Here is a 19,488-nt window from a genome sequence, read left to right on the forward strand (position 1 = left end):
TATGGTCCTAACTTTGATGGCAATAACTATCACTAGAGACTAACGCTTCACAGGAGATATCAAGTGAATCGTAAAGATAAACATAGTTGAAATTGTGTATTCTCCAATCACAATCAGGACTATTTCTATATTCAGACTTTTTAAATATAAATAAAAAAACATGAAAAATCCAAACATTTATTTTAATAATTTTAGTGCAGATGACAAAAATATTAAAATTGATATCTCAATTTTTCAATATAAATAAATAATTTGGCGCCAATGTCACAATTTTGGCAGCGGAGTGAAGTTAGTCAACATTGAATGATAACATTTCGCAGAAGACGAGCTGCAACTGCCGATGTCGGCGGAAACATCGGCGTCGTAGAAATTTCTATTTCTGTTCCCTCGTGTGTCACGACACTGTCTTTTTATCTTTGACTCTTTAGAAACAAATAGTCCAGGAAGTTGTGAGTCACAATGTAATAGCTACGACTTGTACTGAAACATTCCGCGCGATTTAAAAATAAATTCATAATTAATAGATTATGTGTTTACAAAATCTTTGTCATTTAAATAAACCGCTGTATTCATTCGCAGTGATGATTTTTCTTCTTTATTTATAAGCTTTTTAATAAAAAAATTGCCACCAACATCATTAATAGTAGTAACAGAAACTGTTATCTTAAACTGAATCAATAAGTTTATAACATTTTGGTTTAATTTTATTTACCTTGACCGAGGTTTGATTCCTGCGTAACAAACATCAATGCAGTTGGCAGCTATAGACTCCCGGTTTTGCAGATTTTAATGTGCTCTTACGTTAGAATCGGCTTTTATCTGTCATGAGTCAGTGCGCATAACGGACGTGACGTAAATAACACGAAGATAATTTAAGATCTTCTCTAATAGATTCCTAGAACTAGATTTAAGATTTGGTTATGGTTTTAGCTAAATGTTAAACTTGAAAAGGATAATTTTTGTATGCTATTCAAAAGATGTTCTTTTTAGCGTAAACTAGTTGTCGTCGCGAATCCGTCCGGGCGATATTAAAAAAAACTTTATGAATTGCCTATGTATTCTTCCAGACTATGTTCTACATCTGTGACAAGTTTCATCAATATCCATTGAGCTGTTACGGAGATACCTTCAAAAAAAATCCATCCATCCATGTAAATTTTTGCATTTATAATATTAGTAAGATTATATCATTACATCACGCATTCGTAAGAATCATTCTGAAAACAATTCAAATAAATACCAATTTAAAACATACAAAATTGCTTCATTCAGAATGACGCATGTAGAATGCTGGGAACTTTTATTTTTTTAGTTTGCCAAATACATAATGAATTCTAAAAATTGAATTTAAAAATGTATTTATCTTCATCTTCAATACATTTACAGCTAAATATTTTCGATTTGCGTTTATAATTTAGCATTTGATATTTTTATAGTTTAGCAGAATTTCATTGGTGTATTATTGTTTTAAACATCAGTAGTAGCGAGTGTTGTGATAACCCACATAATGGAGCCGCCGCCGCGCCACCTCGACACCTCGACACCTCGACACCTCGACACCTCGACACCTCGACACCTCGACACCTCGACACCTCGCCACCTCGCCGCCAAACATTGCTAATATTAGTTGAGAAAACAATTGGAATTAACACAAAGGTTATTGCGTTTTGTATCAGCCACGTTATCCAATGTACATACATCATACAAATAACAATACATATTATACAAAACATAAGACATGCTATGGATTAACGGGAATTAATTTTCAGAGTGCTTAAAACGTTACGCGTAGCATATCTACGGTCGTAGCTAATCGCTACGTCGTAGCAATGTAGTAATGAAGGCTGTACAGTTTGCATTGAACTTTAATTAATCAAAGATAAAATGAGCAATGAATGAATTATATACAAATTATTATTATTGGTTGGTTATGTAATGAAGTTAAAATTATTTAGTTGACTACTGCAGGTAATGGACAATGATCAATGTCTATCATCTGTCTGTGCGTCTGTCTTGCTTCATGTCTGTCAAATTAGTTTGAATTTATTGGCTCCCGAGAAAATAGACTATATTTATTATTACAATAATTTTGAAGCTATGAATGAAACAGAGAGCTTTAGATTTCGAGTTTTCATGATTTTTTTAAAAAGTTCACTTTTTACTACAAGTGAGTGCAACTTTTAGAAAAAAATTAAATACGGAAGCTTTTGTTATTAACACAAAGAAAGTTTTAATTTCATAAACAAGACATCAAAGAGAAAAGGCTTTCACGGGGTGACGTCAGCGCGGCCAAGCCTTCAGTTTTCTTGCATGGCTTTATGTGTTTGCAGCCGTCTATGGCGGACTAGTTACGGACTAGTTACGATGATGACTGAAGGAAAAGTACCCAGTTTTATGACTCGAGTTTAATGAAACTAGTTCTCATAAAATTTATACTTGTGCTTGTGATTTATTAATGTTTAATGTTAATTACACATTTATTTTTCCAAATAATATAATTCTACCTGCTATATCTGTAGGAAATAAATATAAAAAAACCTCATTAGATTATCATACAAACCTTACTAATATTATAAATGAGAATGATTAGATGGATGGATGGATGGATGTTTGTTTGAAGGTATCTCTGGAACGGCTGAACGGATCTTGATGAAATTTGGTACATGTTAGAACATGTTTGTAAGAACACATAGGCTACTTTTTAAGTCTTTATTAACTCCGGAATCCGTAGTCGCGGGCGACAACTAGTGTATTAATATAGGAAGGAATATTTATCTTAAATAATTTGAAATAACGATAACCCAAGTAAAATCTAACTCACTACTTACGCATTATGTAACTAATGTCCACATACAATATACTTTACTTTCACATTTACCAGTACATCAACAATGTAGTTGGCAGTGCAAACAGTCTGTACAGCTGACGTCGTAGGTTCAGCGCGTGCTGTAACTTTCCTATAGTGAGGGGCCCGGCCCTTTACAAACAGAACTGCTACTGGAAAACTACCACAACTTGACTAACATGTATGAATATATCGGAATACTGTGGATTTCTATGATCCAAAAACTTGTGTAAAATATTTTTTTACTTCTGATTAACTTTGAAGAAAAAAAACACATAATGTTATGTTTTTATACAAGTATTTCGGCAGTGGAATTGCACCTTTAGTTTACCTATACTGTAACAAAATACATGTAAGATTATTTTAATTTCTAATCTATACTAATATTATAAATAGTTTGCATTGAATAGTCGTCTCTCTGAAACTACTGAAACGATTTGAAAAATATACCATCCCCGAGTTGCACATGCTAATTTTTTTTTTTATTTCGCACAGAAACAAAAACCGCGGACAACTACTAGTCTATAATATATTTATCCAAATTACGAATTCGATGTAATTATTTTATAAAGTCTTGTATTAGAGATGCTACGGCGAGTTAGTGAAATTCAAAACCACATGTAGTACGTGTTAATTGCGTTAATCCGGTGTCCCTTGTTGTTAATGAAGACCTATGGAAATGACCTTCACCAAATATGAATCACATAATTGTCTACAATTATATAATAAAAGTATTATTTAATAAAATAAGTAGTTAATCTCTTCGTAGAGATGATATCAACGCTGTAGCTAATATGTTTGCAATAGACTTGAGGAGGGTGAAGAAGGAATACAACAAACATTTTTCATCAAGAAAACGTACGAAATTACGTTGCAATTTATCGGTTGTTTTAAACTCGGAATGGAACTCTGTTCATTTTGGTAGATCGCGGGTCATGACGTAGACAGCACGATTTATGCGAACAAACTGACATTCGTGCGCATTCCGTATGAGCATTAGATAGCGTAGCTCTGGAGGACTTCAGTGTACTTCGCGGCGTCGAGCTGAGCGCACGTGTTGACTTGTGACGTCATAACTTGTGTATATCTGTGCGCGAAATTTACAAAAAATTAAGTTGGAATAATTGTGAGTTTAATATTGTCAAAAAAAACGTAATTACGGTTTTTAATTGTTAAATAAAGTTAAATCTTTTTTAACCCAAAAAAGAATATTTTTAGGAAGGTTACAATATATATTCGATGTTAAATAATATAATTAATAACGTATTAAATAATAATAAAAGTGGTGAATTTCTTGTTGACGTCTACGGTTTCCCTCGTGCGTTTAAGATCACATCGATTTCAGATAAATTTGTCATTACGTTTTTGTTTATTGTGTTATTTCTAATCGAAGAATAAACAAATACATTAGGATATTAGGATAGTGTTTATTTAGATATAATTATATATCACATATGTATTTTATATATAGTAAAAAAAATTAGTGATAAAAATTCATACGAATTTTTTGCTGAAATGCATTCTTTTTTTTTTTAATTCTTTTACATTTTACGAATACGAATAAAATAAAGTATAATTAAGTATCTGTTTACTCCAATTTAATAGTAAATTTGAAATCCAAGAATACAGTGTTAGTTAAACGCACTTTAACTGCGTTTATCTTTTAACTATGTACGTTCTATACTCGATTGCATTTGTTCCGCATTTTGTAATAATTCGGTAACTGCTAAATCAAAGACTGGTTACATAAAAGACAACAAGAATCATAGCTAATGAGACGTGAATCCATAACTAGCATGTTTAAATGTTATTCCGGAGATGAAATGAGATATATTGAAACTCTATATCAGTTAGCATATTGTATACGCTTGGTGATGTATCAAGTATACATATTACATTTTTAAAATAAGTAAGTCTAAACAGACTTATTATTGTATAAGTATTTAGCATATACTCAAAAGTTAAAGACATTAGACGATATCTCAGTCGACCCAAATTCGAAGTTTCACCGCGACAAATATTAATTAGTTTGTAATTAGTTTTGGGTAAAGTGAATGTTTTATGTTAAACAATTACTTGACTTCGTTAACTTATCTTGTATTAAAATATATCCTTACAATGTTATAATTGTGTACAGTTAAAATATATTCAAATTGTTTCATTTAATGAGACATTTGTATAAAAATATCTCTCTTTTTATGCAGATGTTACTCGAGATATTATCGTTAAAGACTTATTTGAAAAACTGTAGAAAATAAATTCAGTTATATCTTTAGCGTTTTATATAATTAAATATATATCTTTACTATATACAAAACACATAAGGTGTTTTCTAGAAAAAAGTATTAATTCCATGCAATTAATTGGGCCTTCGCGTAGTGATTATTATAAATATTAAATACATTTATATAAATAAACAAGCTGTCGCCCGCGACTCCGTCCGCGCGTAGTTAAAAAAAAATGAAAAATAGATGTTGGCCGATTCTCAGACCTACTGAATATGCTCACAAAATTTCATGAGAATCGGTCAAGCCGTTTCGGAGGAGTACGGAAACGAAAACTGTGACACGAGAATTTTATATATTAGATTTAGTTTATTTACTGTATCGATTAAGCGTGAGTTTCTGAGATTAAAATCTCCGTTTAAAACATATCGCTGTCTCTGTTTTTTGATCACAATATGTTTTATAGTTTATGGTGTCAGAAATCCACTGTTAGACATGTACGTAAACACAGCCTAAAGCGAATGATAATCACATCTAGGTTTCCGCTATTCTGTCCTTTAAGCACTATAATGGTTGCACTTGATCTATTCTAATGGTAATAATTTATACTTATAGTTACTGTTGAAGACTTCCTGTGGTTCTTTCTTGAGTAAAACTAAGTTTTTTATACTTCACTATGGGTACGTCTGCCTTATTTGTAGATTTATTTATGAAACCATCCGTCGCCTAAAATAAAAATAAATAGCCTATGTATTCTTCTAGACTTTAGTCAGCTGTGCCAAATTTCATCAAGGTCTATTGAGCTGTTCCGGAAATACCTTCATCAAACATCCATCCATACATGCATTAGTAAGATAGTTATAAAAACAGCGTTTATAGTACGTTTTAGTATTGTTGTTTTGTTAGCATGTTTACTTGTTCATACGAAAATAACTATTTTGGAAGGAAAGAAGCATAATTTCCAATCTTGGTAAAATTGTTACATTTTCCATGCAACCATAATCTCTTAACAGATAACTGTATCAGTTAACTCATTTTTAATTTCATATCGTTCATTATATATTATACCTAATGATAGAAAATGCATTATATTGACAGTTGTAAAAAAAAAGCTGCTTGGTAGAGTATAAATTAACTTGTAGAGATAGTTGAAAGGTCGTCTAATCTTCCTCATCTTTTACATTTTTTCCCCCTTTTACTTTCTACTTTTTCCTAGAATCTTGTATATCTTACTAATATTATAAATGCTAATGTTTTGATGGATGGACGGATGTTTGTGTGAAGGTATCTCCGGAACGGCTCAACGGATCTTGATGAAATTTGGCATAACAGATGTAAAACATAGTCTTTTAATTCCACGCGGAAGGAATCGCGGGCGACAGCTAGTTACAAATATAGCTAACAGACGATGAAATCAGTGTTACAGTGTTCTCTAGCATGTGTCAGTCAGTTGTGTAATTAGTGCAATGGTTGTCGGAATGCGTGGTTATAAAACATGTAGACAATAAAGCATATTTTTACACGCCTCCACTGGTGAGGTTCTAAACATAAATACAGTCGATATGATGGACTATAAATTTGCAAGATTCAAACAATATTTTTACGATGCGATATGAAAGATGTTCGGAATATTTCTATACGTTTAAAACTGTAGCAACAGCAGTCGATGAATTATTTCTGTATCATTTAATTTAGCTTTCCATGAATTCTTAATACTTACGAAATACGATATACTCGAAGGTTAAATAAAGTAGGTACTAAACGGTTGAAAATTGATTATCTAACTGTGAACCACTGCCGAAATACAAATACAGAAATATATTGTTGTTTCAAAATGAACTGTTCTATGGCAGAATGATTAAACCTTTAATTGATTCCTTTTTAGAAACGTAAAGTTTATTTAAAATCTCTGTATACCAGACAGAAATAGCAACTTTTGAAAATCTTGTGTATACCAAATCAAAGTGAAGCAAGTGACGATAAACTGTGATTTGGACGCGAAATGTGATACGTCAGTAAGGAAGTGAGAAGGAAGTGATCTATCTGTGAGAGGGTGTGTTGTGCTGGCGCAGTTGCCATGGCAACCCCTGCCGCTCCCGCGCCCCCGCGCGTCTCTCGCAATGTATCCTTGCCGGCGGGCAGACAGCCTCCCGCCGTCGGCATGCTGGCTCGTAGGACACTGTCGGAAAGGTATTGACCAGCGTTGAGTTTGAATTTGCAATATTGCACACGAGAATATTTTATAAGGTTGTTGTACTCTTTATTCAATGAATGGGATTTGTTACAAAGTATCAAAGATTTGTTATACAGAAATCGTCATCGAAAAGTAATGTAAATCGGAAAGTGTTGTACAGATTTTATTTTGTTTGAATACAATTTAGTCTTAAAAAGTAAATGTGCAAATTTAAAATACACTTTTCTATTGATAACATTGCTGTGCTTTAATTAAAAATGTATTTTTTCAACAAGATACGTTGACAGATGATATATGTAGAGTAATATATTTGTATTGTATATATTTATCTTTTCTTAAACATTTGTGTGGCGACGGCGCGTCTCCTCTGTCTAATGTTCATCGTAAACGAACGCAACGATTGTGATAAATGCTAGCATTTTAAACAAACTGTTTGCCCAAACAAAACACAAACGAAATTATCAGCAACACATGCTTTCATTTTGTTTCTGCATTTCGATTAACGACCTCAATCAATATTCAATTTCGAATCATTTTTGGTAATCCGAATTATAAAAACAATAAAACAATTTTTCATATATTATTAGTTTAGTTATTAGAATAATTTTCCAATCGATTTGGCCTTTACATAATAAGTTTCTGTCCAGAGAACCGGACATTTTAAATACTTTAGGTTTTACTTTCACTATAATATGTAGAAAATTTTTAGTAATAAGATTTATTTAATATGTGACATAGTTTTCTAAGGTATCACTAATGTGTGTAAAAATAAGTGACACTTTTGCAATTGTTACCGAGAAGTTGTGTCAGCTGATTGCATGCCCTGCGCTTCTCACCCTCCTACATCCCACCCACAACTCCACCCTGCTATCACGTCGATGTCATGTGATAGCTAGATTTTAATTAAACTGCCACCACACCCCGTGTCTGATAGTAACTGTCATTATATCACAAGTAGTACTTTAGATTATTGTCCTAATGATATTTGATGACGTTTTCAACGACCCAATACCTCAGATATCAATATTTGATCCTTGCGAACGATCAAAAAAATATTTTAGATACTTTGATCTTTACATCGATCTTTTACATCTAAATCAAATGAATTAGAAATACTGCGGGTAAGTAAAATAGTTCTCGAGATTGACTATTGGTCCCCATGTTTGTAAACAATATGGTAGTAACACTAAATGTCAAGGTCTGGGTGTAGAACCCGCGGCGCATGCCTCGCCAATATATGAGTACAGAATTACCCACGATTTCAACAACATCCCGTACATGTTTGCTTTGGCGTTTCCTTCGCGTCCAACCTTTTGATATCCTCTGTTTATTACTACGGTGCTATAGTTTAATATTAAGTAATAAAAATTTACTATTCCATGACTAAAATGTAAACTTATCTATATGAAATCAATAATTTAACAATCTTATGGCGAAAGAAAATAAATTAGAAAAAAATTGCACAATATTTCTGTTGTAATATTTTGTACATGATATATATTTATATATATTTTACAATGTATTATAGTGACCTGGAGCCGGGCACACCGACAGCGCCCTCTGGCAGCTCCAGCAGTTCCAGTCTGTCTTCTAGAAGTAACGAGAGCAACACGGTCGCCGCTGACCAACAAGGTTGGTACATTACTGAACAGTTGATTCTAAATTAATAATGACTAGTTTAAATTGTAATAATGTTGTAGTTAGAATAAAAATATTCTAGAATCAGAAATAAGTTTATTTTGACTGAGTTCAAATGAAATACACATATATTTGAATCGGCCATTATCGAAGTAATTGCAATACTGAACCGGTACAGCTGCTCTATACCGACTTATGAATATTATAACATTCAAATTTAATGTCAGCTCGGGTTCAGAATGTACACACACTTTTTCTGTCACCGTAGAATTAGAATGTTGTGCATTAAAACATATCGTTAGTGTAAGGGATGACAACATCTCGCGAGCGTGTATAAAGTTTGTACGTTACTGTATCGGTGGTGAGTGTCGTGTGAGAGTATGTGATGTGATAGTGACGTAGCTTCCCCGTCAGACCTGTCGGAGGAGGAGGAGCCGCTGGCGGCGCAGTGGGCGGACAGCTTGCCGCCGCACTTGCTCGACAGTCTGCTGCTCTCCGCGCGGCTCAGGAAGCGCCAGGAGGTTATACATGGTGAGTGTATGACGTCATACAGCACTGCTCATTTATTTACGACGTTATTTATGATCTCTGAGTGAGATAAGGTTGTCGGTATTCATGGTTTAAAAGTACGAACAACATTATTTTTCTCTTCGGTGATATGATTGATATGTTTATCTGATGTTTTTGTAAATGTTCGTTATGTATTTACTGTTGTTGATTGAAAAGAACAAACAAATCGTAATGTCAGTCGACTTGAACAATGACCTGTGTTTAGAAAATATCTGCAGTCAGTTTGTTGACGCCTATGTAGTCTAGTATTTTTTTTTAAAGTTTATATTGCACTAGCTGTCGTCCGCGACTTCATCCGCATGGAATAAAAAAAAAAGCTTTGCATGTAACCTATGTGTTCTTCCAGATTATGTTCTATACTTATACCAAATTTCATCGAGATCCGTTGTTCCGTTCTGAAGATACCTTCAAACAAACATTCATCTATTTAAACGTTTGCATTTAAATTAATATTAAGATTAGGCTAGAACTAAAAGATACAAGTTTCGGTACATTACTGAGGTTGTGCGCAGAGCTGATAGTGTCGGAGGGGTCGCACGTGCGGTGGCTGAAGGTGCTGGACACGGTGTTCCACCGGCCGCTGCTGCGCGCCCCCACCCTGCTGGCGGCCGAGGACGTGCGCGCGCTCTTCCCCAACCTGCAGCAGGTGCGCGAGCGACACGCGCGGCTGTACGCGGACCTGCGCGCCGCCCGCACCCTCGCCCCCGACCACATCGTGCACATCCGCCCCGTAGCCGAGGCGCTGCTCAACACGGTCAGCCGCTGCTCTCTCTCGCGCTGCCTTCGACTTGCAATGTAACGTGTGTAAGTGTGCAGTGAGAGCTGAGTGTACCCCGTGTGTACAGCTGGGCGAGGCGGGGTACGCGGGCTGCCTGGCGCGCTTCTGTCGCGGGCAGCGGCTGGCGCTGGAGGCGCTGCGCGAGCGCCGCCGCAAGCACAAGGAGCTGCACCAGTTCCTGTGCGGCCGCGAGCAGCTGCCGCTGTGCGGCCGTCTGCAGCTGCGGGACCTCCTCGCCTGCGTCTGGCAGAGGTACAGGCGGACCGCTTCCCTCACATACATACATCTCGTCATACACATGTTACGTGTGGAGCTGACGTGAGCGATGTTGCAGACTGACAAAGTACCAGCTGCTGCTTGAGGGCGTGCTGAAGACGGTGAGCTCTGCGGGGGCGGAGGGCGGGGCCGAGGTCGGGGCGGAGAGCGGGGCGGAGGACGGGGCGGAGGCGGCGGGGGCGGAGGTGGCGAGGCGCGCGCTGGCCGTGGCCAAGGACGTGCTGCACACCGTCGACACCGCCATACGCACTGCGGAGAACGAGCACAGGTCTGTACATACATACATACATACATACACACACATATGGAAAACGAATCAACAAAACCGCCTGTTTTTAATTTATTTGAAAGCAAATTGTAGAGTGCCGGCTGAAGTTGACATACTATTTGCTTAAGGATATTAGATATGGAGTACATTCATCATCAGTCGGTGATGAAGTCGCTCAGTGGAAATGTCGGCTAAAGGAGAGTTGCATGTTGCAGATTGCGCAGCATCCAGAGCAAGCTGGAGGTGCGCGCGGGCAGCGGGCCGGAGTGGGAGGAGCTGCGCCGCCTGGACCTCACCACCAGGTCCCTGCGGCTGGAGGGCGACCTGGCACTCCGCAACGACTCCTCCAAGAGGGTCAATGTGCTGGTACGACGCCGGATCACAATCACATTGTCTATGTCTATGTCAAGTTTATTATTGTGAGATGTTGTGCGCAGGCGCTGATGTTGTCTGACTGCCTGGTGCTGCTGCAGCGTGAGGGTGAGCGCTTCGTGCTGCGCCCCATCAGCCAGCCCAGCCAGCAGGGACCTCTCTCACCTCTCATCAAGTGGTAACACCTCACACTGACATCTTTCATACACTTGGACTTTGATATAACAAAAATTAAATATGTATTACCAAATACATAGATATAGTATATTGTATTGTTTTGAACTAATGACATAAATACGTGTTTACATTTGCCAGCGGATAACACAATTACATCATTGTCTAGTTCTAGTTTTATATTTATAAATAACTAGCTGTCTTCCCGAGAATCCGTCTGCGCAATATTAAACAAAAAAGTATTCTGCTATACTATATCACCTTTCATCAAGATCCATTCAGCCGTTCTAACAAACATCCATCCATCCAAAGTTTTGCATTTATAATATTAGTAAGATATAGGAACATTGATGTTAGCACGACTATGTATCAAGTAATGTTACTTGATACATGACAGGGATAATAGTTTTTTCAGACGACTTGTATTTAATTAACGAATTAATGACATTTTATTGCTACGTAATTAACATCATAGTGTAGAATATAAATACAAAATATTTTGTCATACATTAAGTAAGTCAGTATCGTCCAATGTTGACCTCTCACTGCGGCGATATTTAATGTAAAATGTGTCTTATGTGTTCAGGGACAAGGTTCTGTTTCGGCCGAACGCGGCGGTGCGCAACACCTTCTTCCTCATGAACATCAACGGCGTGCAGATGCACGAGCTGTCCGCAAACACCGCCGCCGAGTACGCCACGTGAGTCATACACTCCATACAATACATACACTCCATACATACAACATACACCGTGCTTCTTACAAACTGAAATTCTTCCTTTTTTTAACTTTGAATGTCTCCAAACTGTTGAAATATAATACAGTAAATTTTAAATGATTTGTTCATTTTGTATGTAGATGGGTGAAGCACATCCAACAGGCGCCGCTCGCCAAGTTGACGGAGCTGAAGCCCCTCATAGCTCATCACCACTCGCGCTCCAACGACGACTCCGGTAACACATCTCTCTGCTCTCTGCTCTCTGCTCGTCTCCATACACCACTAGCGTGATGTTGCATACCTTATGACTCTCCTTTATAACTAAACTTTCAAATACAAAAAGAATTATTCGAAAACTACTGATAGTTTTTGAGAGTAGCGAACAAACAAATATTAGATTTTTTAAAGTAATGAAATTTCAGATTTCTGTTGAAGTACGAATTGCCCTTTTTTTTACTGAGAATTACCATTCTTCTCTTATTTACACCTTTGTTTTTAAATAAATTGCTTGAAATAGTTGTATAGTTCATTTCTAATATATTGTTATATTTTAAAGGTATAAACGTGTCAAGAAATCCGTCTGACGCGTCCGAGAAGTCGTCATCGACTGCACCAGACGAGGACCGCGACACCGAGCGGGACACCGAGCACGTCGAGCGTGACAGCGAGCGTGACAGCGAACGTGACACCGAGCGTGACGTCGAGCACGCCGAGCACGTCCCGCCCGAGCCCGAACACGTCGAACACGCCGGAGAACGTGACCGCAGTTCCACCGAGAGACTCGACCACGACAGAGACGAGAAGAGAGACGGAGACATGACCAGAGATGGAGACTCGGATGATTCCAACAGGTGAGGCTATATTGAGTTTATTTTTCTTTCTTTCGTGATATAATTTTGTGAAGTAATGTGTTGTTATGTGTTGTGTTGTGTTGTGCAGACAGCGGCGGGCGACTGTGGGCCGCATCAGTACACACTGCGGGGAGCTGCTGCCCGCCCTGGCCCCGCGCGACGCCCTCACCGTGCGCGACCCCCCCGCACACACCCTCGTGCACACAGCGCGCCGGGCACTCACACACCAAGGTACACCTCCCCTCCCCTGCCCTGCCCTCTGTAACATGCAGCCCGGCTCACATACGTGCACACAGCGCGCCGGGCACTCACACAGCAAGGTACACCTCCCCTCCCCTGCCCTGCCCTCTGTAACATACAGCCCGGCTCACATACGTGCACACAGCACGCCGGGCACTCACACACCAAGGTACACCTCCCCTCCCCTGCCCTGCCCTGCCCTCTGTAACATACAGCCCGGCTCACATACGTGCACACAGCACGCCGGGCACTCACACACCAAGGTACACCTCCCCTCCCCTGCCCTGCCCTGCCCTCTGTAACATACAGCCCGGCTCACATACGTGCACACAGCACGCCGGGCACTCACACACCAAGGTACACCTCCCCTCCCCTGCCCTGCCCTGTGTAACATGCAGCCCGGCTCACATACGTGCACACAGCGCGCCGGGCACTCACACAGCAAGGTACACCTCCCCTCCCCTGCCCTGCCCTCTGTAACATACAGCCCGGCTCACATACGTGCACACAGCACGCCGGGCACTCACACACCAAGGTACACCTCCCCTCCCCTGCCCTGCCCTGCCCTCTGTAACATACAGCCCGGCTCACATACGTGCACACAGCACGCCGGGCACTCACACACCAAGGTACACCTCCCCTCCCCTGCCCTGCCCTGCCCTCTGTAACATACAGCCCGGCTCACATACGTGCACACAGCACGCCGGGCACTCACACACCAAGGTACACCTCCCCTCCCCTGCCCTGCCCTGCCCTCTGTAACATACAGCCCGGCTCACATACGTGCACACAGCACGCCGGGCACTCACACACCAAGGTACACCTCCCCTCCCCTGCCATGCCCTCTGTAACATACAGCCCGACTCACATACGTGCACACAGCACGCCGGGCACTCACACACCAAGGTACACCTCCCCTCCCCTGCCCTGCCCTGCCCTCTGTAACATACAGCCCGGCTCACATACGTGCACACAGCACGCCGGGCACTCACACACCAAGGTACACCTCCCCTCCCCTGCCCTGCCCTCTGTAACATACAGCTCGGCTCACATACGTGCACACAGCACGCCGGGCACTCACACACCAAGGTACACCTCCCCTCCCCTGCCCTGCCCTGCCCTCTGTAACATACAGCCCGGCTCACATACGTGCACACAGCACGCCGGGCACTCACACACCAAGGTACACCTCCCCTCCCCTGCCCTGCCCTCTGTAACATACAGCTCGGCTCACATACGTGCACACAGCACGCCGGGCACTCACACACCAAGGTACACCTCCCCTCCCCTGCCCTGCCCTGCCCTCTGTAACATACAGCCCGGCTCACATACGTGCACACAGCACGCCGGGCACTCACACACCAAGGTACACCTCCCCTCCCCTGCCATGCCCTCTGTAACATACAGCCCGACTCATATACACACTCACACAGTATTCCTACATTGTGCCGCATCGTTTGCAGAGCGACTGCGGAGGCTGGACGAGGTGATCAGCCGTGCTCTGCGCGCCAAGAGCAGTATCGTGGGCGAGCTGCTGGGCGTGCCCGCTGACAGCTACGCCCAGGTCGCAGACCTCGCCGTCGCGGAAACTCTCGGACAAGTCGGTCAGTACACGCGCAGGGAGAGATGTGGACATATTGTTAGTGTCGTCGTCTCATATGAGCCAACTGTTGCAGACATGTCGGAGATGGAGCCTGCGGGGGCGCGGGCGGAGGGCGAGGTGGACATCCACCAGCTGCTCCTCGCCGCGCACGAGCAGGGTTAGTAGATACAAATTTACTCTCATATTGCTGGAGATTATTTGTAAGTATTTATGTTTATAATGTCGTCGACAGCGAACCAACTGACGGAGCTGCTGTCGAAGGCGCTGACAGTGGACGAGGCCAGCGCGATGGCGGCGCGGAGCGGGCGATGTGACACTTGTCGGCGCGCCCCGCCCCTCGCACACTCGCGCCCCGCACACAACTACACCTCGCACTCACACGACACTGACACGAGCGCTCGGAATGACGGTATATAGTTGTAACATGGCGAACAGTCATAGCACTCGTAAATTTGTACTGATTTGTACTAATTTGTTTTAAATTAAATGTCGTTCAGAAGATTTGGAGGTGTCGAGCGACCGGGCCGACGAGCTATCGGAGCTGGAGGCCTGTCTGCGCACCTCGGAGCAGGGGGAGGGCGACGAGGGCGTGTACGACTTGCTGCTGCCCCCCAGCGCGCCCCCCACCACGCCCGCCCCCACCGCCCCGCCCGCCGTGCCGCCCAGGGAGCCCGCCGAGCCGCCATTCGGTGAGTTACACCGCGTTCTTATATCCTAGGCTTGCTTTTTGTATTATTCCGTCAGTTATTGATGTAACATTGTGTACATGTACAGAGGCGATGCAGGCTGTGGGCGCGGCGCGGCTGGCGCGGCGGCTGGGCGTGCCGGCGCGCGCGCTGGCGGGCACGCTGGCACACCTGCTGGCACACGTGCCGCCTCAGCTGGCGCACGCGCACGCCACCAGACACCAGCTCGCCGCACACCAAGACCTCGCAGACGCCCTGCGCGCGCAGGCGCAGCGTGCACATACAACAGGTACATGCACAGTACTAACTGCACAGTGTTTCATAAACTACTGTTTATCTCTGTTAGTCAGTAGGTATTTATAACATGAATTCTTCTTTAACTTTGTATAAATATGCTTGTTCTAATGTGTCATATGTAATACAATATGCTTTCAGATTATCAAATGACTGAGGAGATCTGCTTCCCCAAGGCGCTGGATGTGGACCGATCTCTGCAGGTAACCGCATCACCTTTGTCCACTTTATATTGTATTTTACGTCATCTTGTTTGTCATCACTTGTAATTTATATTTATAAATGATTTCCAGGACCATCCGAGTAACGGAGGCTGATCTCACAAGTGAAGAGATATGATCCGTCAGCCAGCTCGGGCCGCGCCGGGCCGCGCCGGGCCGCGCCGGGCAGCGCCGGGCCGCGCCGGGGGGACCGACATGGCGCCGCATATCTATGTGTCATCTTTACGAAACAACCAATTGTATATTTTGTAATGTTCACCTTCACATATATGTTACCTTACACTAACTTATGTCCGCGAGTCTCCGTGTATTATATTCCACATGTCGGTGTAGCGATGGCTCTCAGTCTACATCAGTGTTGATGTCAGGATGTGAGCTGAGCGCTACTCCAGCTTGTAATGTTGATGTTGTAAGTTTATTGTAAATAAGTTGTATGTTACTTTGTACGTAAAGGGCGTGGCTTCGGCCTCAGGGGGAGTGGCTTCAGCCTCAGGGGGTGTGGCTTCGGCCTCAGGGGGTGTGGCTTCATCCTCAGGGGGCGTGGCTTCAGCCTCAGGGGGCGGAGTCTCGTTACGAGTATTACGCTGGACAATATTGTCGTTTAGTTCGCTGTAAATACTAACCGCGTCTGTTATTCCAGTACTAGAATTAATTAAACCGGACTCGAGATGGAGTTTTGTCAAATCATTGAATTGTAAATATTATTTTTTGCTTGTATCTTTGTTGTTGTAATAATAAATAATTCTATTTAAGTATTTTCCAATCTGTTTGTAGATATTATCTATGTTTTTTGTTTATAAAAAAAAAAACTCAGTCTCGAGTTTGTGATATCACCAAACTTGTGAATGTGTTAACACAAACTGCGTACCTTTTTTATTGCCATAAACAAAGCTGAACTGATGACGTCACCAGCTGTTTAATACAATTCGCATTATTCACACATATATATATATATATATTTTTTGCAATCAAAATTGCTTTTGCTGCCTTTTTTTAAATCGGTGTGTAAATCTTAGATAATGTTTTTTATTAACTTTATAATGAAAATATATAAAAATAAATGCATGATATAAAAATTAAATATATATTCAATTTGATGTAGATTTTTCGAAGCTTTATATAAATAAATAAAATCATGTAATAAATCAAATAACGCATATTTTACCTAGTTTTTTCTTAATTCAATAAAAACTAATGTAAAATAGAAACCAAATAGAAACTTATCGCTTGTATTTTCCTGTATGTATTAAACAGCTCGTAGCGTTACATATAGTTTTATATAAACATATATATATGTAGGTAGTGTATGTACAGACCAAATTACATCCATACATTGTCCACTTTGTATGTCAGCTTTTGTATCACTATATTTTATATATAATTATACTAAATAAATGTTTTAGATGATTATTGAAAACCAAATGAAAATTGTTAAACTTGTATTTTGAACGTAATTCTATAATATTTGGATCATTATATACACAATGTATGTATGTATGTATGTTAGAAGTGACGTCACTTGCACATCTCATGTAGACAATATTGTAATAAAATATTGGTATCAATAAATACCTTTACAGAAATATATATTGTTTTATTTAACATTTTCCACATACAATAATGTGAAATACAATTTATTACAGCAATATTAATTTGAAAATAGATATATCTCATCTTTTTTTACATCAAATGATCGATGTAATGTTTTGATGTTTTGTCCGCTAGAGGCGCTGGTGTCGTAGATGTCGCTAGTGTCAACGTCATTAAGAATGTACAATATGCAACATAATACAAAGTTTAAAACTTTTCCTTTAAATCTTTAGAAAAAGATAAATATTAGATCAAACTAAAATGATATTTGTAGCAAATAGTCACAATTTCAAACTTGATATAGATATTTTTTAAATTAATCTACTATCGATTAATAAAATTTGTATCTGTCTGTGTTTGTGTCTATCTGCACTTGTTTAGAATAATCTCCGAAATGACTGAAATCTCGTGTAATTTTGAATTTTGCCAACCCCCTTTGCCATCACTGAATAATCGTGTTTTAAAACTTTTTAATTGCAATGGCAATAAAAGTTTATTGTTATTATTAATTGACGATAGTAAATGATGTGTGCTGGAATTAATTCCACAGGTTTTTTTTTCAGCGCTGAAGAATTCACAGACAACTGAAAGTTATCTAATAAAATTAAATTTATCAAGTGACCTTTGCAACAAATTGCAGTTTTGTTTATCAATAATTTATCAGTTGATATTTAGTGATGTTTATCAAATGATATATGTAAAAAAATATATTTCATACACACAATATATTTGTTGATAATGAAAAAAACAATTCAAATTTTTTTCCGTCTGTATGTCTGTCCACAAGGGTGCAATGTTCCGGGTATTATTTTGACGGGATTTAACAGGAAGGTAGCTGATGCATATTATAGGATTCATTATTTTTTAATTCTACGCTGACGAGATGCGGACGAGTGCTAATTTGAAATTAATCTATTTACACACAATCTGTTTACAAGACAACATCGCAAAAGTCCGAACTGCGGTATAAATTTACCAATAAAACCTAAGATTTATCAACTAGTTGTGGTAAAAGTCGGAAAACTCTCTGTCTTCTTCTATTGACCTAAATCAGAATTAATAATAATAATAATTGATCTTAAATGTAGATAATTTTGCCATGGGGGGGTCTGAGGTAACAGTTCATTTTGGAAAAGGGGGTCACTTGTCCAAAATAGTTTGGGGATCCCTAATCTAGAGCATTTACCATCATTCGTTTCATTAAATCATAAGGTTTACTTTCAATACATTGTAAACAACTCTTTAACAGTTTGTTTCTAATGAGTTTTTCAATGTTTTGTAAAAACATGTATTACTTACATATTTAAAGAAACATAAAATCTTAAATGATCTTTATAATATTAAAGTAGCAAAATCTTGAAGTGAACCAATTCAAGAATGTTATAAAACAAAGATATAATTTTTTATCGCAATGTTTTACATAACAATAACACATACAATACAATACTTATCTAATCTGTTAATTCCCGACCGACTGATTATTTTAGAAATTAACACAAAGCGAATATTTTTTATGTACCTAATACATATATTGTTACTGTGTTGAAAGAAAAAACAAAAATACGATAAAATGAGTTAGCTCCGTTAAGCTGTAGGTATGGACCAGTCTTTTGTCCAGATATTTTTAAGCAATCAATTCAGATGTTTTACAAACGTTGTATATATATCAGTAAAAGGAAAACCAAGAAATTAAATTTAATTACAACTATTCAAATTAAAACGTACGCAAACAGGAAAACCTTAACGAGACGTCACTGTAGCGGTAGCGTAGCGACGTAACTCTGTCCAGATTGAAAGCTTAGAGTGTGGCATTATCTGGGCCTGTGAGAGAGCTACTACTGCGGTTAGTTCTGTCGGAAAATATATAAATCCTGTATAGGCGTAGAAAATGTCCTGAAAGAAAATATCCGACCACACAAATAAGGATACGCGGTACTCGCGACGG

The 19,488-nt window shown here is 39.7% G+C and overlaps 1 protein-coding gene across 1 annotated transcript in view; it reads left to right on the forward strand.

Moving 5' to 3' along the window:
• Positions 1 to 16,114, forward strand: part of LOC106711035 — a 117,180-nt gene extending 101,066 nt beyond the window's left edge. The window contains exons 23-40 of the mRNA XM_045684699.1: positions 8,793 to 8,896; positions 9,305 to 9,433; positions 9,985 to 10,226; positions 10,318 to 10,502; positions 10,585 to 10,794; positions 11,010 to 11,160; positions 11,232 to 11,344; positions 11,927 to 12,040; positions 12,199 to 12,293; positions 12,615 to 12,909; positions 12,998 to 13,140; positions 14,613 to 14,753; positions 14,826 to 14,909; positions 14,985 to 15,161; positions 15,250 to 15,441; positions 15,527 to 15,727; positions 15,874 to 15,935; positions 16,026 to 16,114. Coding sequence (XP_045540655.1) covers positions 8,793 to 8,896; positions 9,305 to 9,433; positions 9,985 to 10,226; positions 10,318 to 10,502; positions 10,585 to 10,794; positions 11,010 to 11,160; positions 11,232 to 11,344; positions 11,927 to 12,040; positions 12,199 to 12,293; positions 12,615 to 12,909; positions 12,998 to 13,140; positions 14,613 to 14,753; positions 14,826 to 14,909; positions 14,985 to 15,161; positions 15,250 to 15,441; positions 15,527 to 15,727; positions 15,874 to 15,935; positions 16,026 to 16,049 — 2,662 coding nt within the window. The 3' untranslated portion in view covers positions 16,050 to 16,114. The remainder of the gene's footprint in view (positions 1 to 8,792; positions 8,897 to 9,304; positions 9,434 to 9,984; positions 10,227 to 10,317; positions 10,503 to 10,584; positions 10,795 to 11,009; positions 11,161 to 11,231; positions 11,345 to 11,926; positions 12,041 to 12,198; positions 12,294 to 12,614; positions 12,910 to 12,997; positions 13,141 to 14,612; positions 14,754 to 14,825; positions 14,910 to 14,984; positions 15,162 to 15,249; positions 15,442 to 15,526; positions 15,728 to 15,873; positions 15,936 to 16,025) is intronic.
• Positions 16,115 to 19,488: the final 3,374 nt, after the last annotated feature.

This window comes from Papilio machaon, chromosome 27 (assembly GCF_912999745.1).
Source record: "Papilio machaon chromosome 27, ilPapMach1.1, whole genome shotgun sequence".
Classification (NCBI taxonomy): domain Eukaryota; kingdom Metazoa; phylum Arthropoda; class Insecta; order Lepidoptera; family Papilionidae; genus Papilio; species Papilio machaon.